This window comes from Passer domesticus, chromosome 5 (genome assembly GCF_036417665.1).
Source record: "Passer domesticus isolate bPasDom1 chromosome 5, bPasDom1.hap1, whole genome shotgun sequence".
NCBI lineage: Eukaryota > Metazoa > Chordata > Aves > Passeriformes > Passeridae > Passer > Passer domesticus.
This window is the reverse complement of record NC_087478.1, coordinates 4856494-4880480: the sequence shown is the minus strand read 5'-3', so window position 1 is coordinate 4880480 and position 23987 is coordinate 4856494. Positions and strand designations below refer to the sequence as shown.

Sequence of the window (23987 nt, the reverse complement as noted above, 5' to 3'; positions counted from 1 at the left end):
TGTGCAAGAAGGGTGACAGTGAGAGAACTGAGCAGGGATGGGCTTGTGCAATGTGTAGTTTTCCTTCACTGTGTGCTCTAAGCTCTGCAGAATGTGCCCTGTGTTTCTGCCTTCACTTTTTCCCCCAGTTACAGCATTTGTTTTTCTGTTTTGGGTTTATAGGGCTTTTTCCTGGAACAGGTAGAATTACTTCCATTGACCATTTATTGAAGTTTTCCATCATCTGAAGTTAATGAACAGCTTTCTTGTATGTTTAAAGTGTAAAGAAAAACAGACTGTAAAAAAAAAAAGCTTTCTCTTGAAATTATTACTTTTCCAGCCTTTAGATCAAGCTACTTTCTCTTCTTTAGAAGATGCCTTCTAAATAAGGCTCCTAGATCTCCATCAGTTTCTTCTAAAAACTGCAGTGATAGTTTAATGCTTTAAAATTAGTAGCAAACCTGCTAGAAATGAAGAAAAAAAATATTCCTAAGTGGATGCAAATTCTGTTGGGTTGAGCAGTTACTGACTCTGAAGGGCCATTGAGAAGACTGTGAGGATGTTTATTTATTTTTCTGGATACTTTGCAAAATGCATAGCCAAAAGCACTCATTTTTGAAAAACTATGTCCTGAATAATAAATGGAGTTGTGTCGCTGGTGCAAACATTTTTACAAGAAAGGCTATCAGAATTTCACACAGAATTCTTGAGGGCATTAGGTTTTCTTCTTTTTCCTCTTTCATGCTTCAAAGAATGATCTGTAGAAAATAATGAAGATTAAGAATTTAAAGTTTCAGAGATTTATGGGGACAGTTAATTATTGATTTGGAACTCTAGAATTCTTGTCCAAGTATGATAGATTATTGAAAATTTAGTAAAAGCTTAGGCTTCAGTTCAGAGATTGGAAAATTAATTCAAAATAGTAGTGAGAAACAACAGATAACCTACTGCATAGCAGCTGTAGTGATAATTTTTATTATGATATATTGCCTGTCTTAGAGCTCAATGCCTAATTGTTTTGAGATAATAATTTGAAGACAGGAATTGACAGGAGTATCATAAAACAAAACGTTTCTGGGGATAGTGGAGATAGCTAAGGTGTATGCCTTAGCTGCTGAATAGACTTTGTCTGAATTCGTTGTTTTTGCAAGAAATAAACAGGTGTGGGGTTTTTTGTGAAGGGACTATGCAAATGTTCTTATAATATACTTTTCCTTTTATTTGATATTTAAAGACTCTTTTCCCTGTTGCTTGACTTGTATTTCCTTAATCCTTTCATCTACTCTTGAAAACTTTTACCCCGCATATGAGAGAGTGGTTCCTGACGGGAAAATCATTTTCTGAGTCTCTTTGCTAAGATGGGAGGGACAATGAAGCAGTTGAAGCAGTTGTGCCATGTGTGGTTCCTGAAACTGCAGCTTTTAAAGCAAACATTCCAATGGGTCATCAAGAGCAGGTGCCTTCACTTTTGATGGTGCTGGAGTTTTTACAGCCCCTGTTCCAGACAGCCCTGCCCACAGCCCTGCTGACTGTCGGGTGCTGAAACTCCTTCTGGGTGTTACAGCCTAGAGAGGAGGGTCCAAAGAGCAAATGCACCCTGCTCCCTTGTAAATCCTCTTCTCCTGCTCTAACGTCAGACTTTGCTCTATTGCAGAGCCAGCGTCACCAGAAGTTTGTGTATTTGTTTGCTTTCTAAAAGACTTGAGGCTTGATCCTGCTGTCAGTGGCAGAACTGCCCTGGGCTAGGACCTTCCTGGCCATTTTGTTATGGGCTCTCCATTCCCTGGGGTGTCGGGACTGAAAGCTTGGCATTTTAACCATGTGTGCAGTCTAGGGGATAGGGAAAGGGACACAATTCTGGCTGAGGGGAACTCAGGGGAGGATGATGAAGTCAGACCTTCATAGGTTTCTGCAGAGATGTTGGAAGTAATCAGTATGCAGAATATCTGAATTCTGGACAATTCAGGTCGATAAAAGATGGAAAAGAACAGTGACAGTGATTTACATCTCCACTCTAATGTGTGCAGGACTGCTGTTCCTATGAATGAAAGCCTCGAGCCATTGCAGTGGGTTGGGTTTTTCTCTGTTAGTAGCTTGTACATCTTTCTGTAAACGAGGGCACAACAAGCAGGCACTTTTTGGGTAGCTGCAGTGCTGCCTGGGAAAACCCCGAGGGTTCTTGATGGTTTTAATAGCCTAGACAGAACGCTGTGAATATATAGACATTACAGATTAGAAGAAGAGAGTGAAAGAGAAAATATTAAGTCTTCCTCAGACTTAAATTCTGATCTTCCCCACCCCCTGTCAAATACCTTTGACTAATACCCACTGAGCCATCCTTCTGCAGCATCGTTTGTGCTGTAAATGTGTTACCTCCTGGCAATATGCTTCATGAAAAAGAACTGCATCCAAAGATCAGTTAATTATAATTACGTTAACGGAAGCATTTTTATTCTGAATTATGGTAGCTGACTAATCAGGATGCAGGTCATTTTTTTATTATGCTTGGGAGAGATCAAGGGCTGTACACAGTGATCCATAAAATCTCATCTTGGTTAACTGTTCCTTCCAATACAAATGTATTTCATCATGTTGCTAACATGTGCATGATTTCTGTATTCCCTGCAATTTTGAAGTCAAGGAAGAAAGCAAAATCCAAGAACATCATCAAGCACATATTGCATAGCAAGCTCTCTGTTGAAGAGGAAAAATGCTTGGCAGAAATTGGTGGTCTATGCACTGAATATGTAGCAATACTTTTTTCTCAGACAGAATCTACTGAAATTGTTGCACTAAATTTATGATATGGTTTCTTGGTGGTTCACCTTGTGTATCCGTGTCAGAATTGCTGTGAACTTCCATCTGGTGTATCCTTGCCCACAGTGGGTGTTTTATCAGGATGTGTGGTCTGAGAGGTGGCAGTTGCAGTGACAGATTGTATGGAAGTATCAGTTAGTTCAGTATCAGTCAAAGATAAGAGTGAACTATAACCAAGTTCTGACTCACAAGTAACAGATGAAATGATACAATTTAGTGTGTTTTATTTCTAGAAGTCTTTTTGGTATTGCCTCTATACGAAAGCAGGTTTACTGTTGCTGTCTTGGTGTATAAATTCACTTGAGGAAACACAAATAGCAGCCACCAAGCTTACTGTGTAATTCTTCAAAGTTTCAGTAATTTGTTGAAATTTCTTATTTATCATGCCTGCTTCAGACTTGCACCATTTTCTTTACATTGCATATGGAATGTTGTTTACATTTTCCTAAATTATTTTAAGGCTTTATGAGTTTTTTCAATTTTTTTCTACATGCCAATTGTCACAATAAAGAAGAGAGGGAAACTGCTGTGCATACCAACTTTGGAAACTGTTCCACATTGAGGAAGGCAGGTGTGATGTGAAAATGACTTCCAGTCCCGAAGTTCTCGTGTGTCTCTCTTTAAAAGGGGGGACAGGGACCTGTGCCAGCAGGGTAAGGGACAGTTTGGAAGAAAAAGGAATGTCTTCCTTTTTGCAGTTGGGAATAGGTGCTGAAGTGCTTAATTTCTTCCTTTTAGAATAATTTTTCACAAAAGTAGGTACAAGTCATGCCTTCTAGTTCTTTCTTCCTCTGCTGCTCCTGCCCAACTGTTCATCTTTGTCAGTCCACCATCCTCTCCTTGTTCCAGCACTTGAGAACGTTGCTGTAGCAATGAGATAATCAAGTTCATTTCAAAATGAACTGTCAGATCTGCAATGTGTATTCTTGCTTTGGAAGAACAAGTGGATGTTATTACTGAATATTTTATTCAACCTTAATCTCTTTTTTCTTCCTTTCTCCTTCTATCCATAAAATGTTAATATAAGGATGATCAAAAGTTTAGTAGTTCTGTAACAATTGTTTTGTGCACCATGAAGTTAGAAGTCAGTTTTTAGAAAAAAATTGTGATGTAATATAGTTGCAAGTAATGATATACCTTTGGTTTTATATATTTGGCTTGAAGAAAAGTTGTTTGATTACCCAACTAAATAAAGAACAAACACCTCATGGTGAGAAAAAATTCTTCCAATAGCAATTTTGAGCCCTGGATTGTTAAATAACAGACCTCCAGGTAAACCTTACTGCACAACCCTGCATTTTACATCGTACTTAAATGTTCTGAAATTATACTTGTACTGGAAGGGTCTGCTTGTGGTGATCTTCTCCAAACCTCTCTAGGTATAAAGTCATTGTTCTTAAACCTGGAATTTAACTTCAGGTCCAGGAGTTAGAAATTATTCTTTATATATGAAAGCTGAGGATTCTGTCTGTAACATTGAAACATGGAAGAATGTTTCTTCAAGCTTCCTCTTGGGTGGACAGTTGAATGTTTGCAGAGTGGGAGAAGAAATCAGACAGCCTGGCAGGGAGGAGGGTTCTACTTGTCTTTTGTTTTAACTAACCAAATAGGATAGAACTTTGGGTTGCTCTTCCTTCTGGCAGAGATTAATGGGCAGGCTGTGAATGAGACTGACATAACAGACATAGTTTGTTGTTCCTGTGCTCTCTGTGATTCAAGAGACTGACATGGACATGGATAAATATGCCAGTAAATCTTAAAATCTGAAATGCTTGTGATGAGCAGCTGGAAATGGAAAAATGGAAAGAGATGACCTCTTCTCCCCCCCATCTAACACTTAAGCAATGGGAACAGAAGGTCTAAAGGCCAGAGAATGTGGCCTGTGGTTTGTTTTCATGTTACAATTTTCAGAACATGTAGTTGGCTTCCTAAATTGATCTCTGTGTGTGCGAGGCCTCACAGTGCTGCGTAGGAATTCAGTTTTCTGAAGTGTTCTCAGAACCTCTTCAGGTCTGACAGTTATTTAAAGTGATCATATAAAACATGATTCCTCTGGATTTATTTTTTTTTTTGGTTAGCTCTGCAGAGGCTTTGACAAAAGGCACTTCTGAAGAGCCTTTGTATATTTTCCAAATGTCATTAAAAATGTTGCGGGGCACATACAGCAATCTGCCTGCCTAAAATTACGTGACACAAGTAATGACAATACCTTTGCTGAAGTAGTTCTCTGGGCCTCTGGTGGTGGGTGAGAGAATGCCCGAAATCCTCCCAGGATTTCCAGCGTGCCTCCCGGTGTGTGAGCATTCCTGTCACGTACAGAGGTTTCTGTTCGAGGGGGGAGAAGAGCAGCCCAATAAATGTCTTTAGCAGGAGCTTGCTTGTGCCTGATGGAGTTTTTGCAGGCTGGGTTTAATTTTAGTTCTGTTGGTGGGTCTGACGCTGGCTCTGCGCTGCACCGGAGTCTTTCTTTAAGCATTACGTGAAATTTCATGAACTGAGACTGACTTGAAAAGAGGATGCAGCCACACTTGTTAGTGACTGAGCCTAGGGGAGCGCGCTGCATCTGTCGCACTCGTTTCAAGGGTTTTTTTTTTTCTTTAGCTACTTTGTGAATGTTTCCTTTCAACTTTATTTAGAGAAATCAGTATGTGTTCTCTGCAGTAAACAATTCTAAAATGTTCTGTAGAAATACGTTTAGGACTGCTTGCAGTTTTTTGTCTCCTTGTGCTGAAGTCACTTTAAATCCATCACCCCAGCCTCTAGAGTCGTCAGGCAGAAATCTTGTTGGGGAGGTAGATGAGTTCCTCCTGCAGCAGTTTTGCTTGAGCATACTGAAGACAGCCATGTAATAAGGTGTAGTAATGAAACCTGTTGGAATTTCAGAGGAGCACCTTATTCCTTTGATCTTGCTAAGGAGCAATGATTCAAGTGCTACAGATTGTAAAGGATCTGGTGTCGCCAGCAAGACGGAGAACAGATGCTGCCAGGAAAGGTAAGAGCAGCTCTGGGATATACTCAGTGCTCTCAGTAACTTGCTGTGAAGCAGAAATATTTTGGGAGTTTGGTTGTAGTTAAATTGCATTCTTCATACATAAAAATGCTCTTTGTTGTGGCATGTACAGCTGCTATAATTTGGCTTAGAACTATATTAAGCCTAATTATTATCGTTTTTGCAACTGCTGCTTTCCCAAAGAGAATCCCAGTGACGTTTATCATGCGGACAACTGAGTTTGTCAGCATCTGTAACTGTTACTGTTGTACTCAAGATTTTCCTTTTTTTTTTGTTTTTGTGGTAAAAATGTTTTTGTTGTCAGGAGAGCTCAGGATGTCAAAATATTAGTCATATTCTGTGTAATCCCATCAGAATAGTTTTTAGACTCTTACTGAGAATAAGAGCAAAACCAGACTTCTTTAGTGCTTATGAAAATGAGAGACTAGAAGTGTACAGCTGCACTGCTGGCTAGGTTTTACAGTTAGATTATTTCTAGATTACAACTAACTTCAAAATCCAAAATGTCTCTTGCAAGTATATGAAAAACTACTTGAAATAATCAATGATTCTTTGAATTCAAGTGATGTTAAATGCTGTTCTTGTTTACTTCAGTGTGTTGAACATTTGTTTTTTCTTTGCTAAAGTATTGCCATCTTTTGTGGTATCTGGCATGCATCTAATGAGGAACCGATTAAACACTTCTTTTGTCTTTTACATCTTAATTATTTGCAACTGCTAAACATTTGGTTTGTAGAGGAACTAAATAATTTGTAGGGATAATTTTAAAAATTCATTCTTACTAGAATTAATTTGCTAGAACCTGTTTATTTTGTATTGAATAGGTTGTGAATAATTTAGGATTTACAGCATCTGCCTGTGTCATTTTTCTGTTCTGCCCTTACGTGTAATGTGTGGCTATAGGCAAGAACCTTTATTTCAAACCAAATAACATCAGGCTGTCTAATTGTAACAAGTCAGGTAATGAAACACCTCTGTAAGTAAACAAGAGAAGTGAAGGTAGAACTGGGCTCAGCTGTTACCCTCTTATTCTGAAAGAAAAAAAGGTAAGCTTCCTAATTATTTCCTTAGATTTTGCAGTGATTGGATGAACATCCCCCCCAAGAGCTGTATAGTTTCATCCCAGTGAATTACTTGACTTCAGTGCTGTTCACTGTTAATTTTTGATTTGTGCTGCTTCCAGAGGAGGACGAAGGGACAGAAGCTCTGCTTGTTTGTTCTGCACGTACCTCACTGGTCAGGCAGGATTTTTATAGAACTGCTGTAAGAACTGCTTAAAAAATGTAACACCAAAACACATAAAAATTCTTATTTATAAGAACATATTCAATGGAATTGAAAGGGAAAGCTTTGAAAAACATGAGGAAATGCTCTTTCTCAGTTCTAAAGCTTTCAAGTTTTTTTTTGTTTGCTTTACTCCCTTAGTGAAAGACATTAATTTTGGTCATTGTTTGGGAGGTATTCTCAAGCTGCTACTAACTGAGCTAATTAGGTGTTAGCTCCTACAGAACCTGGTGATGCATTTTGCTGAGCAGTATTAAGATCTTAACTTCAAAAAACATTCAAATGTATTCCAAAGTAAACATTTACAAAAGATGCAAAATGCTGACAGGTTTTGATGATCAATACAGTAATTTGAGTAGACATTAGGTTTTTTTTCTTCACAGCGTGCAACACTCAGCATCTGGTGTACATGAAGGGCTATATTCTGCAGAAATGACTCATTCTCAGTATTGTTCTCAGTAAATGGAAAAATGGACTGGTAAAGAAAGAGTTGCTAGGAAGCCTACTGTGAATGTGAGGTGAATCCATTGAGACATGGGGGATGATGTGTGAGGTGTTTACCAAAGTGCTTTCAAATTGGCGTTACTAAACTGTAAAGACTGTAAATCCCACTCCTCAGGTCCATCCTCCTCATTCCCTTTAAAAAATGTTTTCATTAGAATATAATTTCTTGGGAGGTAAATGTTACAAAGGAGCACAGTGTATTAATTGCACATTTCATATGTAGTATCAAGTTTAAAACTTCTTTAAGACTGAAGGTCTTAACCAAGGAACTTTTTTATAAATAGTGCATAAGGTGCGGGGGGGGGGTGAAAGGATTCCTCTGCCTTCCAATTTTCCCAAGATTTATTTTCAGACTGAGGCTTAGAAGCACAGTTAATAGCCAAGAGAGTGTCTTTTTGCATCCATCATTCAACATCAGAAGCTTGTTATAAGGTCTGCAGTAAGCACAGCTACTGTGGAGATGAAAATTCAATCCCTGTAGAAGAAATTCCTGCAGAATGCCATTTAAAAGAACCCCATTACTAATGCTTCATGAGCTGAAATGTGGATTTAATGGGGTAGCTGAAGAGCTTGACAGTTGTGGAGTCTAATTTTGGTTTTTTATGGACCAGTCTGTTTTCATTATGGCAGTGACCTATGCCACAGGTTAAATTAAATTTAATTTTCTGTATCATAAGAGTTTGATAAATAGGTGGTTTACAAGACTAAATCCCACACAGAGTCAGGCAGTGTGAGCATGAGTGTCCATCTTGTCTCCCAGTGCACGACCTGTGGTTCTGGTTTTGTCTTCAGTTTTTGGCTGCTGAGGCTGACATCAGAAAATCCTTCAGTAGGCCTGAGTCTTGCTTAGTGAATACATAGAGGGAGCTAAACAGGAGGCTTTGATTTATAATGTCTCCCATTTCCATACTTCTTTAAATCTTGTGCTGTTTAAAAATTGAATTATTCAATGTTTTTAGGAAAAAAAGTCCTATAATTGATTTCCATAGTCTTCCAATTGCAGTGAAGCTGAGTGTGTAGAGTTTGTTGTTTGGTTTTTATGGGTTTAGTTTTTGGGAAACTCCAGACCCTTTCCATGTTTAGACAATACCGGATTCAACAGAGGGGAAAATTGCCACTAGTCATTTATTGTCAGAGGAGCAACACTTTACATGCCATGTAAGTCTGGAGGTGAACATGAAGTTGTAAAGAAATTTAAGAGGTTGCCATTATTTTATTTATTAAATTGAAAGTCTGCTTTGAATAAAGTGATAAATCATGGCACTAGAAAATTCTCTTGACAAGCGTTGTGATTTGAAGCCAAACATTTTATGAGATCTGAAACCTTTCTGAATTTTAAAAAATAGTTCAGATGTTACTTGTCCTAGAGAACTCCATGTAGAGTATAAATCTACTAATTATTTTCTTCTTTTCCATCACTAAAATCTTGGTTGAAATCCAGGCTGTATAAAATTACTGAAGAAATACTCATGTTTACTTCTTTCCTCCCTTCTTCCTCTTACAGATGGCTACAGCAGAACTTAATTGGCAACATCACCTTGATGTTAGGATATAAAAAGAGACGTTGTATTAAAACACTTCTAGCAGATGGGACAACTAAATTGAAATCACAGAGTTAAAAAGGAATGCAGTATTTCAGTGTGAGAGAGAGAAACCTGAGAGAAAACTTCAGTTTGATACTATTTTTTTTTAAGAATGCAAGAGGAGGCATATGTTTGGTCACTGCACTGGTTGGGCCTATGACGTGTGTAAATGTTGGGCCAGCCAAGGATAACTGTGCTTAAATTTCCCAGCAATAAATGATTCTTGGAAGTGACTGCCTGGATTCAGTGCAGACAGTACTGTGATGGTACCTTGTATTTCACACTTAAGACTTGACAAGAAATAAGCAGTGTTTGTTTGGCTTTTTCCTGTGGCCATGGACTATGTTGATTAGTTGCAAGATGGAGAAAATAAAATAAAGGTCCCACATCAAGTAGTTATGGTGTTTTCTCTTTACCTTTGGTGATAGTAGAGGAAAAGTGTATTCAAATCAAATTCATTCCATCGAGGCTTCTACTGAAATATGGGAAACTTTCTTAAATCCCTTGATTTTTCTGTTTGTTGTAGCATCTTTTCAAGGAAGACTGAGAGTTTTGCCTCTTAAGGGAAGTTCCAGAGTTACCTGAATTTCTTATTTTGTTTCTTCATATAATACTGTTATAATCCAGGTTGAGTATTTTAACTGATAAATACTGTATTAGAAGTAAAGGTTCCTCTAGACCTGTATACCTGTCCTTGAATTACTTCATTTTTTTAAAGGAGACTTGCCAGAAGAGCCAAGTTAATAAAAATTAATGAGCTCTTCAGTGAGCTGCAAGCAGGCAGTTAAAAATATTTTTTTGGTCATTAAATATGAAATTCTGCTCACAGGAGCCAAGAAAATGTATTGTAGTCTGCAGCTCATCAGCACAGGTACACAGCTTCAATTCACAATTTACTGTGGCAAAGTTTCCAGCAGTGTGACAGAATTTAACTGTATTTCAACAGTTCTGACATTATTTGTGGTGAAGTTTCAGCTGTGCTTTCACAAATAATGAATCCTGGCAGAAATTACTCCTCCTGCCTTGCCTGTGCTGCTCACTTGGCCTCTCCATCCCAGTTCAGATCCCCACAGTGCTTCTCCCGTGTTTGTGTAGCCGTGCAGTGGTTTGGAGAGGGACACTGCACTTCTCATTCCTGTTGAACTACTGTAACCTTGATCAGTTTAACTAATCCACCTGCTAATTTAACTAATCCATGCTGGTGCAGTTCCACAGAGGTGCTTGTGAGCTCCAAGGAGGAGCCAGCAGTGGGATGTGAGTGAATCCATGGGGACAGCCTGGCTGAGGCCAATGGGAAATGCTGCTGGGATTTCCTTCTGCTGGAGTGTGAGGAATTCACCTCAGGATGATACAGACACAAGCAAGTAATAACACAGCTGGATCACTGCACAGCTGGACACACAGTGTGTATCCAGAGTGTTTTTACCTAATATACTCTATTTCTATGGCTGGCATTTGCTATGGCTCACCTTAAATAATAGTAACTTTCATGGGTTACACATACATCGTGGCTTTTCTGTTGAATTTCTTATCCTGACATTTCATTGCCTTTTTACTTCATTTGAAATTTTATTCTTCTCCTTTGTGTGATGCCAGCTGCAGTGATTAAGAAAGGTCCTGGTGCTGCTTCACCATATGTAGCTGCTAATGGCTTACTTTAGTGTCTGTGTATTTGGTTATTAGGTAGGTAGCATCATTAAACAAAGTCTGTAGATGTTGTATCTTGGGAATTGGTGTGTGGCGTAACAAAATTAGTACACACAGCTAGAATTCATTTAGCTGTGGAGGAACTACAGAGAAGAGAGGCACTTGCTTGTTTTGTCCTTCTGCAGTAATGTTAGTTACCTGAAATGAGCTAATTTACAAGCAGGTAAGCCCAGCAAAGGCAGCTCATCCCCAGCTTCCTACTGTGATTTGTTATTCTAGAATGTCTTGGGGAAAGTGTGACCCTAAACCGATGAACTGTCAACTGTAATATTCTCAATAATCCTGAAATATAATATTAGGATTCTTATTTGTAGCATGTGAGAAATGTGGGAGCTTAACATAGAATATTCCTATACAAGTAGACTTGAACAAGAAGGAAGAGTAGGGAATGGTGCTGTAATGTAATGGGGAAGAACACAACAGGTTTGCAGTGATGTTTTTGCTGGATGGGACAGAAATTCAGTTCTGTGTGCATCAGCACAGCTGTTCTGGCATCACTGAAGCTGATCTGACTTGCTGTGTGCGGGGATCTGCAAACCCTGTCCTGGCTTCACTGCAGCAGGAGGCACCTGGCAGCTGGGTGAAAAGACCAACTGAAAACAAGGTGGGTTTGTTGGGTTCCTTGAAAGAAGAGGACAATTAATGATTCATTCAAGTTTTTGATTAACATTTGGGAAGATTAATGACTTATATGGTTTTGAGCTTGAGCTGGTAGGATGAGTATATTTGGCTCTCTGTTTTCAGTGATGCTCCAGCTGAGACAAAGATTCTGTCTTGCCTGAGGCATTTGTCCACTGTGTTTGCAGTAGAGCCAAGTTCTCAAGCCTGGATCTCTGAACATGGCCAAAAGCTGTTTGTATCCTTTGCTTTCCTTCTCTACTGGTTCTTCTGCTTCTGTAGTGTGGGAAATTTACAACTAAGACATTCTAGTTTTGGTTTGGAGACTTCGGGAAAAGGCCAGGAAGCTCTGCCTGAAGGATCTAGAAAAACAAGCCTTATCCTCAGTCTTGCATTTTCATAGCTCAGGTGAACATATTTTCCTGATCTTGATTTTGGTGGGATGGCAGTTGTGCATATGCTGTTTTCAAGCATATAGAACTTTTTTCTTGTTGGCTGTCAAAGGGTAATGCTGATGTTATTTTACATAAGCAAGTATATTGCTTTCCTTGAAGAAAAACTTGTGCTGTTGCGACGTGCACACTTGAAGCAATGAGAGATCATCTAATTTGTTTTAATATGTTAAGTTCTTCAGGTTTCAGTATTTTATCCTCATGTTTATGGAATTTGGAATTCAGTGTTAAACATGAATGTTGGTGTCCATCTTTATTAATTGGGAAGCTGGTACAGAATTTATTTAAAAACCTTGAAAAGGTGACAATTTTTTTGTTAAATTGCAATGGGTATGATTAAGCAGTGGTGCAGAGATAAATGCTAATATGTTTCCTTGTTAGTTTTCAATAACTTGGAATGTGGTGAATATTTCAAAGTGACAGGGTCCCAGCTGGACATTTTCTGCAACGGGTAATTATAGCAGTTGACTGGCTTAGAAAGTGCTTTGGTGTATATTGACATTCACAACTTCCCTGGACATCTTATCTAGCTTCTTCAAAGTATTTTTGTCCTGTTGAGCTTCTAGATCTTTCAGTATAGCTTGTAAGGAAAACATCCAGACTTCTCCAATCAGCTACCAAAGCAATTTTTATTTTTTATTTTTTTAGTTAATCCTGTCTAACAGCAAATAAATATAGAGTTTTTTCTCAGTGGATTAGCTTCCACTGTTTTGTCCTTCTGGTTGCAAGTCCAAGCAGTTTCTTTTAAAGGAAGTTATCTATCAGCATTAGTATGAAACTATCCATAAAAATGTTAATTTGAACTGAATTTCCAGATCAAACAGAAAATGTAATTAATGTCAGTTAATTAAATTCTTGGTGGAAATGGGAAAATAAGTACACAGAGGCCCAAGACTGCTGCTGTCTCCTTGCTAATAAAGCAGCTAACAAAGCATTTTTAGCAGTACCTGGAGGGGCCAGGTCCTTGGTGAAAATAATTTCCTCAAGGAACAGATTCTGCTCCCTTCTGCTTTTTGTCCCAGGTGATGCAGGTTTTTTCCCCTGCTGTTATTTTCTGTAGCATTATTACACGTCAACACAAACAAATAAAAGGAAATGGATGTGCAGGCACATGATTACACACTGTTCTCCAGGAGAAGAGCATGACCCCCATGTCAGGTGTCATGGTCCCTTAACTCTGCACCCCAAGCTGGGGTATAAATCTTGGGACCTGCCACAAGGGCTCCATGTGTGCAAGTGGGCTTTGGTGCAAAATGAGTCTGGGCTGACTGGCCACAGCTCCTGTGAGCAGATTGTGGCCACATGGAGAAGCTCATGGATATTCAGCTTGTGGACTTGGCATACTCTTGTTTGCCTGATACCTTCAGCCCAGCAGTGGTGTCCTCAGCTTGAGTGCACACTGCCCATGGAATTGGTGGCCAGAGCAGTAACTCTGCAGGATAGGATTGACCTGTTCCTTTAGACTCAGGGTGTTCTGAAGACCTCGGGGGTTTTGCAGCTTTTAAGGCAGGTATCACCCTGATTCACACAGGTGAAACCCTACATCCTTGGGGAGTGAAAGCTGCCGTTGATATTTTTCCCTCCGTTCCCACTGTGTGTGTCCTAGTTGATTTTGTTGTTTGTTTGGTGTTTGTTTGGTTGTTTTTTCTTTGTTTAACAGTAATTGTTTGTCTGGCACTGTTGTGCTTTCTGGACATTAGCACAATCTGGATGCTCCTCTCCTATGGCACATTAACCACACAACTGCTATAGTCTAATCCAGATAATAATGAAATTTAAGTGGAATACTAGAAAAACAGTATCTTTATTTCCCTGTGCTTTAATTCATCATTGCAAAATAGGGTTCTGTTAAAGGATCTAAAAATCAAATGTCTTTTTCTTAGCTTTTTCTTAACTTATTAGCATTACAACTAATGTTGTAGTGGTATAAGTGATGTCTGCACCTTCCCTTCCTTGCCCCACTGCAGGCACTAGTTATATCTGAACATGGAGTGTTCAAATGTAACTTCTCTGCCTATTATTTTTTCAAAAGAAAATAGAAAAGTCCTGTAAATTTTGTGGGCAAATAGGATTGTACAAAACTTTCTGCATTTATTGACTGGAAAATATTTTTATTCCCTGGAAACTGAAGGGGAAATTGGTTGTTTTTTCTTTTCCTTATTTTTAGATGAGACGTTTATCTTTCGGATGTACTTAATATACCAAGCAAGATTAATATGTAAGCATTTGGAGAGGAACATGAGTGTGAACAGGCACGTTTCACCATATTGCTATGTGCTAACTTTTCCCCCAAAATATTTTGACTACAGGGCACTCGTCAAGCCCTTTTTTGTCTCCACTTAGTCAGAAGTATCTTAGAGAGGTTAAGGCTGAGTTTCAGGCTTCCTTTTTAGAAATAAATGCTTCAAAGTTTTAATTAATAATTTTGCTTTACTGATTCCTGTCACAGAATGGAAGTGAAGCTTTTGTTGCTAAACCTCATTTCTGAGTGGGAAATAGCAGGAGTCTGAAGGACACGGCTATAATGCAGTTCACAGGTCTCAACTGGAATGTGAGAACTTGCCTTGCTCTGAGACTTCCTCTTGCTGATAGAAAAGGAAATACTGTTTGTGCTAATGAAGGGACTTTGGTAACTTGAATATGCTGTGATCTCTCCTAGAGAAATATTTTCTGTTTCATTTAGGGTCCCATTGTTTGGATTGGTGGAACAATTCTTCATCACTTTCAAGTGTTGGGTGTTCCTGGGATGCTTCCAGGGCTCCCCAGTGTGCAATCTACTGCTGATTTCAGGCGTTGCACTTTGCTGTGTGATGTATAAATGGCTGCACCATTGCTCTGTGTCCTAATTTTTCTCCTTCTATAAAGAAAAAACCTGACTAATCCTTTCCTTTTTCTGATGCCAGCTGTACGTTGAAAAGACTTTTAAAATGTTTTGAAAAATTTCCCCATCTATGCTGCAGCTGCATCAAGTCTTGAAGCCACCATGTCACATCACTGGGTAAAAGAAAATGTTGTGTTCACAGACTGTAGTGTGGATCACACATTGCACAAATCAAAGATATGTTTTTGTCAATTCTGTGCCGTGAATTAGTACTCTGGCTGGGTTTTGAAATACGTGGGATGAATGCTAGTCTGGAGCTTGCCAAATCTATAGATGAAAAAGAAAATAAGCTACACAGACTCCAATTCCCACTACTATTTAGTTTATAGGCATTGGAATGACCTTCTAATCTGTGCAGTGATAATTGCCTGTTTTACATAATGTGTAAAGCTTTGCAGAGGAGTATTTGTAGTGATGGAACATGTATTAAAAATCATTGTCTGGCAACTAATAAGAATGTAAAGCCATTCTATAAATAGTGCAGATAAGCTCTAAAAGGAGGAATGAGCAAATATACATAGGCAAATCAAAAGACAGCTGGGCTGGGCATTTAACAGAACAGTGGCTCGTGAGCTGTGTCCATGCTAGCAGGGAGTGAGGCACTGGGGGCAGAGATGGACAGAGGAAAGCTGGGAGTTCAGCATTCCTCTGTATTTCAGCAGTTTTTTCCAGGCTACATCAAACCTTGGGTAGAACATAACTTGGAGGTAGGAGTGCATCTCCCAGATAGTTGAACCTGGAAGGAATCCAGCTTTGCATACTTCCAAGTCTCTTCCCAGCACAAAGTGGAGAGCAGTAAATAGAGATGATGTGGAGCTTTGCTCCAAAGTGCTCTTCCAATTTAGACTAAAGTGTTATTTATAGAATTGTGTGGAACATCAGTAGTCTTTTATCCCAGATTTATGATCTTGGCATTGGATAGAATAGCCTAATGAGGCTTTTCTTGGAAATAAATGGAATTTCTGGTGGGCTTGATATTTCAGGGGCAGAGGGGGATCGAGGGATTATGCTGTAAAGCACTGAAGACTGACATTTATAACTTGGGTTTTTATATGCTCTGCATCTTGAGATTAAGTGTTAACTTAATGGCAGAGTTTCTGTTTGGCCACTGTACTGGGTTTACCTGGCAGTGTTTTGGTTGCTGGGGCTGCAGAGGTGGCCAGGGTCTGCCCCTGGGCTGGACACAGGCAGACACAGCTTGCTCCAAAACAGGCCCATCCTGGGCCAAAGCTGAGCTCACCAGTTAAGCTGGTGACACCTCTGAGATAACATAGTTAAGATATGGTAAAATCCACAGTGCAGCAGTTGTGAGAGAGGAGAGAGATAAAAATATAGTGGGAATTAACTCTGTTGAGCCCAAGGCCAGTGGAGGAGCAGGAGGATGTGTTTAAGCACCAGAGCAGAGAGTCTTTGGCAGCTCTGGAGAAGACCATGGTGAGGCAGCTGTGTCCCAGCAGCCCGTGGAGAGAGCAGAGATCCACCTGCAGCTCCTGGAGAGCCTGTGCTGAAGCAGGCTCCTGGCACAAGCTATGGCCCTGGAAGAGGATCCCAAGCAGGCTCCTGGCACAAGCTATGGCCCTGGAAGAGGATCCCAAGCAGGCTCCTGGCACAAACCATGGCCCTGGAAGAGGAGCCCACACCAGGAGCAGGTCTTCTGGCAGGAACAGCAGCTTGTGGGAAAGGCCCCTGCTAGAACAGTTTGTAAAGGATTGTATCCCTTTGGAGGGATCCCGTGCTGGGGCATGGGAAGAGTATCAAGATTAAGGAGCAGCAAAACCCAAGTGTTATGGGCTGACCTATACTATTTTTAATTGCCAATAAATTAGTTTTCCCAAGCCAAGTAGGTTTTTTCTCATGAGTGTAATTGGTGAGTGACCTCCCTGTTTATCTTGATCCATGAGCTTTTTCTTTTCATCTCCCCCAGTTAAGTAGGAGGAGAGAGAGCAGGTCACTGGGCACCTGGCAGCCAGCCCAGGGTTAACCCACTACAGCAATGCTGGAGGATGTGGACAAGCTTAAACTTTGCAGTCCTCTCTCTGTTCCTGTGAGTTCTCCCCAGTCCAGGTTCCCTGGAGCTGCCAGTGATGGCAGCATGAGCAAATTCAGCAGCTGGGCTTTTCTGTTGTGGGTTGCAGTGCACTCACTTGATCCTGTTCACCAGCTCTGCCCAGAGCAGTAACTTCAGCAGAGTGGGAGACAAAGAACAGTGATGTGGTCAACAAGCACTGTAAATCCAGGACAGGATGTCTGAATGATGTCCTCCTGTCTTTGCCTTTCTGGTCTCTTAATGTACTCCTAGGTAAAATCTGTCAGTGTTTAAAAAAAACAAAAACAAAAATAAAAAGAAGTTAATAAGCTTTATAACATTTCCAGCTGCTGGTGTGTAGTAATTGGTTTTGAAACAGTATTAACTGGTATGCTAGTGGAAGTTTTGGAGCAATTTTGGCTAGTAAGTGTTAGAAATTCTAAAGTCATTGCTTCTGTTAGGAAATGTCAACAAATTATCCCTTGCATATATAATATGTGATATAATTTCATTATATGAGGAGCTTGGAGAAGAGATAATCAAATTAAGGCTAATGAGAATGTACTTGAATGTGAGGTGGCTGCAGGTGGGCAAGGGGACACAAAAAATCTGATAGTCACATCATTTCAGTGGCTTATACATATGGCAGTTCCCTGTGTCATATCCTTATATCCTTAAAACTTGGAGCTACCTAAAAGGTGACAATAAAGTTTTTAAAAAGATGCTAATTTATACCATATTTGTATTCTTTTTGTGCTGGTAAGTCTCAGTTGTGTGTTGGAGAAAACTGCTTTTCAAAGTTACTTACTGTTCATAGACTCTGCACACTAACTTGTGCCATAGGCTGTTCTTCTCCAGTTTTTTTTTCTATTTCTTCTTCATCTTATTAAGAATGTGCACTTGTTTTGCACCCATATTTTGCTTCCATAAGTTCTCATTTAGGCTTTTTCTATTTTTTTTTCTTTCATTTCAGCATTGCCTGTGTAAGCAGAGAGCTACCACATAGTGCTGATGTAATATACAGGTGTGAAGGAGGAAAACAGGTGCAAGGTGGTGGGAAGATTGGTACTCAGATTTGCTGGAATGTTGTAATCTCATACCCCTTACTGATGATGACTTCATGCTTTAACTTGACAGCTGATTCCATTCTAGCAATTTGGTACATCATCCTCTTAAAATGTCATTCCTTAGCTAAAACATCACACTTCCTCCCCCCTGCTTTCTGTCTCCTCTTTTCTTATTGTTTGCATTTGTACTGTCATTAGGTGTGACTTCTGAATTCTCACCACTCTGCTTCTCAAGTCTCAGAAGGTGTTACATTACCAGGAGCAGTGACACAGGTCACTGCCTCGCCGTGGGCTGTGTCGGGGTGAAGGCTGCAGTGTCTGAGCTGAGCAGCAGTGCTTGGGCTGCACTTCCATCAGCCCTGGAGCTCTGGCTGCTGCAGCCTTCACCTGCATCCACAGCATCAGAAACGATTTGGACTTCTCAGAGAGGAGGAGAGCCTCATTGTATTCCCACCAAAGGGTTTTGATTTAGTAAAGCCTGACTGAGTTTCAAATCCATGTATTTGTCTTGTGCCTTTGCTTAAAATCCTGTTTGTAAGAGAAAAAGTGACTGAGTCTTTGTTGGAGCTGGTGATTCAGTGAAACACCACCTGGGCTCAGTAGCACCTGAAGAATAATGGCTGTTTGTGATACTGTTTTAATTGAGAGAGAACTTCCCCAGGGTGTACAGCTGACTCATTTTTCACAGAAACCTGTCATCAGTGTGTCTGAGGTGGCCTGACTGTTACTCTGGGATTAAGCAGCCTCTTGTACCTCAGGTACAAAGTACTCTCTGATGCTTTTGTTTTTCTACATTTATAGCACATGATATCACAATAATGTGAACCACTGGTTCCTGTTGTCAACGCTTAGGTTTTGTGTGCTCTTCAAAAACAGTGGGTGGTGGCAAATAGAGTATGTGTGAGTAATTTCATCATGTTTAATAGTTACACCCCTGGATTTTTCTCTGCCAAGGAAATAAAGTGAGCTAGAGAAGGAGAAAGTGTGGAAATTCTGCTCACTATTTAAGCAGAGTAAGGTTTATACTGATGACTAATGCACCCTAAAAGCTGTTGTCTTTAGTGTGGATTATAGTAAAACAAATTGAAGTTGAAAATTATATTTCTTCATTTTCCCCAGCCTTAAGAGAGACTGACTTGTTTGTAAATTCTTTCAAGAATTTGCTGTCACAACAAGAAGTTTGTTGTTAAATTGAACAGTTTCAGAAACTCTCAGAACAGGAGAAATATTTGGTATTTGGTAGTTTTCATTCACTTTCAGACTTGTGTGATAGATGACAACTGTACGTCTGCTGAAGAGGGAAGAGTTGATGAAAGGCTCTTGGATTTTCATCCAGTTTGAAGCCCTTGCAGTGATAGTTCCTTATCCTTCCAAAATGTTGTAATTGAAGGAATGTTCATTATGTTCATCCTCTTTGTTTCCCATCCTATTCCTTTCAGGAATATGTGTACAGAGATGGTTTTGGTTTGCTGCATTACAGTTCCTTGCTTCAAGAAAAGGTTTTGGCTTTGGTTGTAGTAACATCAGAAATGCAAAGCTGTCATTTTAACATGTACTGAAGAAATGTTTTCAGTGGTAAGAGGGAACCACAATTCATAACCAAAATACATTTTTCCTTTGCAAGTAATTTTGGATTTAACTTCACTGATGAAAATTTCACTGAATTTGCAGAATTTCCATGTGAGGTCAACAGATTTCAAAATGAGCGTTGCCCCTCCCTCATGGGAAGGTTTCCTGCCTGACCACTGTGTCTACCTTTCCAAGTCAAAAAAGGGATTTAAAGGCCATATAGGCTCACGCAGAGCTTTGATCTCTAAGTTTTCTGTCTGCAGCTGGTTTTAGTTAGGGCTCAAAGCTGTTGTCTTGTGGAGGTTGGTTGTTTGGTTCATGCCTGAGGAACCAGTCTGCCCTGTTGCTCCTGGTCCATCTGAGCTGCACAAATGAGGACTTGAACCCTCCCCAAAGTGCTGAATGTCTTAACTGCATGTCTCCAGGCACAGCAGACAGTGGGTGGATGTGTGTTTAAATCCCAGCTGGTCTGTTCCTCCTTCTCTCTGGTGGAGAGAGCAGCTCATGTCTGCCCTAGGGGAGGGTTCTGCAGTGGCTCTGCTTTTCCCAGGGAACAGGATCCTGTTTGCCAGGTGCAGCTCCACAGGCTCAACCAAGTCCTGACTCTTCCTGTGGATTTTAATTCTGGATATGAAATTCACAGAGGTTGAGAGGGATCTGTTGGGAATGAAATAGGTTATATGGGCTGGACTGGAATCCATGAAAGGCTTTATTTGTGTATTGTCCTAGAGCTAATGTTGATAAACTGGAATAGGGATTTCCAAAGTACTGCATCAGTGTTTGTATCAGCTGAAGTAGGCTTTCTCAGTTCAGTGAGTTTAAAAGTGCTTTTTAAAATTTCAGGTAATTTTCTGCTGAGATATGAGAATCTGTGACAAGTAGATTTTTCTGGGTTACGTGTGGTTTTCTTTGGTTTGGCTTTTTTCTCTAATCGAGTGTAGTGGTTTTAAAGCAGATCATCATTAGTAGGTTCAGTGCATTATTGACTTCAGCATAAACAAATGGATTTTTTTCTTGATGGCTGTGTATAAGGCTTAGACTAGAATTAACATCATGTTCGTTTTGCAGTAGGAACTTGTTAAGGTGTTCACAGCATGTGTTTGTAGTTCATTTTGCATCAGTACTGAAATAAAAACACTGATTTTGGGAGAAGTCGCATTGAAGACTTCATGGTGGGTTTGTGTTACTGAAGTACCTTGGTGCTTATCTTGTTCTAAGCCAATAAAAAGGTGTGACTGATATGCCTGCCTGTTAATGCACTTATTATTAAAGTTACTGTTTCTGTGCAACAGCAGTATAAATTAATAATTATCATCTTACATCAGCACTGGATATTTGTAAAATGTTTTCAGAATATCCAAAGAATGAGCCAAATGCTGCCTCTTGCTGTGATCTCTTACTGAAGGAGATTTATAACCTCTTTGGAAAATTCTGTTCTGATCCTGTATTGTCCTTTACAATCAAAGATTGAAACAAATGCCTTTTCATTTTCTTTTTGTGGTCTTTTTCTGCTACAGCTTTGTGCCTGCCTCTTAGTGGTGCTGACATCTCAGGGTTGTCTGTACTTAACTGGAGTCAAAAATTGGGGAAAACTACCAAGACCTTTTTTGGCACACACTCCTAAGTTTTTGGGATTGATTACATCTAAAATCTAATTTGGTGCCTCCTCTAGCAGAAAAATTAAAGGTGATGGATATAATGTAGGCAGAAGGTTTTTCTTACTGGTACAGTGTTTTCTAGATACACAGCCAGACAGTTTGTCATCTTTTTTCTTCCCCCTTTCTCTCCACCTTTGGGTTGTTTTATCTGAACTCTGAAGTTGTTCTATATTGACAAAGGTTTTAATTAATGCAAACAAGGTGGAGGCAAACAAATTCATCCTGGTATTGCTAATTAGCAGTATGAATGCAACATGGCTGTGATTCGGTGGGTATGGCATTGGGATTTATTGCAGCTGCTCTGCTGGGCTTTGCCTCAGCTGGGGGCTGGGACCAGGCACACAGGACAGCCTTGGAGGCCTAATTCCTGTTTTGCATGGGAAGTGCCATGGCTGTTTACTTTGTTTTGTTTACTAGTCCTCAGTCAGTGAAACTGAAAACAACAGAACCTTCTTGTCTGCCACTAACTTCCTTTTCTCATAGCAAAGATGAGGAAACTTCCCCTGTTTCTGCTGCCATTTGACAAACTTGTTAACCTTTCAGCTGGTTGTCTCTTGCTCCTCCAGCCTTTCCTGTAACCACTTTATAAACATAAAAAACATGGATCTACTGCTGCCTGACACTTAAAATGATTTCACATGTTCAGAGGGGATTTCAACATCTTAAATGTCATTTTAATTTTTAAGTTAATGACAGATATTGTAAGCAGCCAGTTATTCAGCTCCATGCTGTGTAGACATGACTGATACAAGAGGGCAGGTACCTAAATTTGCCTTGATGTCTTTCTGTGGACTTACTCAAACTTATCACAGAGCCACAAAGAGGAGGTTTAGTGTCATATGAGCTTCTTGGTGCCATTCAGACTTTTCAGAGGATTCCCTTAGAGGATCCTATTTGTACTTAAGGTATTATTACTGCAGTTAAAATGTTTATCATGTTTATCTGCTCAAAGATGAATAGCTCAGAGACAGAGTAATTGAAGAAAGCTGTTCAGCTACGGTGAACTGAGCTCTAGTGTGTAACTCAGTGTTTTTTTTGTGAAATGCTCTAAGTATGTTGGGATTATATTTAAAGTTAAACAGAAGGGCCTTGCTCACAGAAGCTCCTCTCACTGTTACTGTGCTTTTTGGTGGTTCCTTCCGTGTATCCCAATGGTAGATGGAGGGATGCCTGAGATCCACACTCTGGGGTATGGATCACAGCAGTCTGTCTAGCAGCCTGCAGTAACTGGAGTAACTTGTGTAACGTTGCTGAAATAAAGCAAGAAATGCTTTTCATCCTGCCACAACTTCCACAATATTTAAGATTTTATTTTCCTGTCGTATATTGGGCTGAAACTGAATTTAAAGCTGGAAAATGAATGCCAAGGCCTCCCCTTGCTGTGTCCACACAGGCAGAGCAGCAGCTCAGCCCTGGGACGCTCAAGTCAGGGTGTGAGCAGAGGCTGCAGGGAGGTTTTATTGCACTTTGGGGCAAGGACTCATCTCTTGTGCTTCACGTCATCTCTTCCAGGAGCAGGCAGAAAAGCCAAAGGCTGGTAGTACACGTGCAGCTGGACAGTAAAATGTGGGGCTTTCAGGAGCTGCTCATCTGTTGCTTGTTTGTGAACGCTTTCTTTTCCAAAGTCTCATGTTTGGGCAGTGCCAGTTGAGCAGCAGCAGCTCGGTGCCAGCCCCGGGGCTGTGGGCACTGGGCAGGTTTGGGGAGCTGCTGCTGCATCCCCCTGGGGCTGTTCAGGTTCTGCTCCTGCCACCTTCAGTCACAGCTGGTGTTTTTCTGTTTTTCTGAGCTGGCTTGGAGCTCTTTGGTCTTGTTAAGTGGTAGAATAGCATGTATTACAAAAACAAACCCTCCTTTTCTTCCTGTTGTAATCAGTTAATCGGCTGTGTAATTAAATGATGAGCTGGACTGTGGGTATGGCAGTGTATTCACAGCTCGTCTGTGTAGAACAATTCTTATTTGAGCCAGTATAAAATGACACCAATGTCGATGAAATTTTGTAACTAGAGACGTGTTGCAGCTTCTCTGGCCCTAGAGAAGAAATAACCCAGCTTCCTCAAAAATTAAGGACTGCCCTCTTTTAAAAAAACTTCATCCAGAGTCTGTATGAGTGTTGTCTTGGTGATGTTTTAAACTGGGAATAGACTTCACATCATTAACGCTGAATTTTAAAATATAATTATTGTTTGCTTCATTAATTCTGACTAATGCAGAGAGAAAAATGATTAATCAGGAGACTTAACATAATTAGTGCAGTGTGGCAACTGACTACTTAAATATAAGTCTGTTAACGTGGGAAGCATAGCTCTTGTTATGAAATGTTCTACTTTGTGTCAGAATTGAAAATATTAGAACCATTTTACTCTTTAAATTGATATAGTAAATTGTAGTGCTGTGAAAACATTCATATTCTACCACTAATTATGATGTTCAAAACAGGAAATCTGAAATTATGTCGGAAATAATGTCAGCATTTCAGAGATTTTTTAAAAATGTTATTTTGATTTATGTTGCTGGGAAAAAAAATGTTTTATATGTCATCCTGATATATAGCTTTGGGGAAGCAAAGAAGAAATTTATGGCAGAGAACTGCTATGTTCAGTTTTGCTGAAAGATGGTTTTGCTTGTGTGTTTAGTAGCCTGTCTTGGTTAAAAGAAGTATGAGCAGCGTCAGTGTACAGAAGGGATATTTTAGTTCTCAAAAGCCTCTGGGAACTGCAGGCATAATATACTTTCAAAGTACAAGGAATTAAAAAAAAAAGGCATTTTCAACGAAATTTGTTTATAAAATAATAACCAGTACCTGAAAAGCCACTGGCATAAAAGAATTCC

General features: G+C 39.8%; 1 protein-coding gene across 8 annotated transcripts in view; it reads left to right on the top strand.

Annotated features, from left to right (window-relative positions):
* The window catches only part of USP6NL (USP6 N-terminal like), a 110796-nt gene that overhangs the window by 17043 nt on the left and 69766 nt on the right, over window positions 1-23987 (top strand). Inside the window, exon 1 of one of the 8 annotated variants that reach the window (XM_064421733.1) lies at window positions 5674-5788. The exons of 6 other annotated variants lie outside the window; for them this stretch is intronic. In XM_064421733.1, the coding sequence (XP_064277803.1) occupies window positions 5716-5788 (73 nt within the window). In that variant the 5' untranslated portion in view covers window positions 5674-5715. Of the gene's footprint in view, window positions 1-5673; window positions 5789-18776; window positions 18829-23987 lie in introns of those variants that run through there. One more of the 8 variants, XM_064421741.1, reaches the window with a different exon arrangement.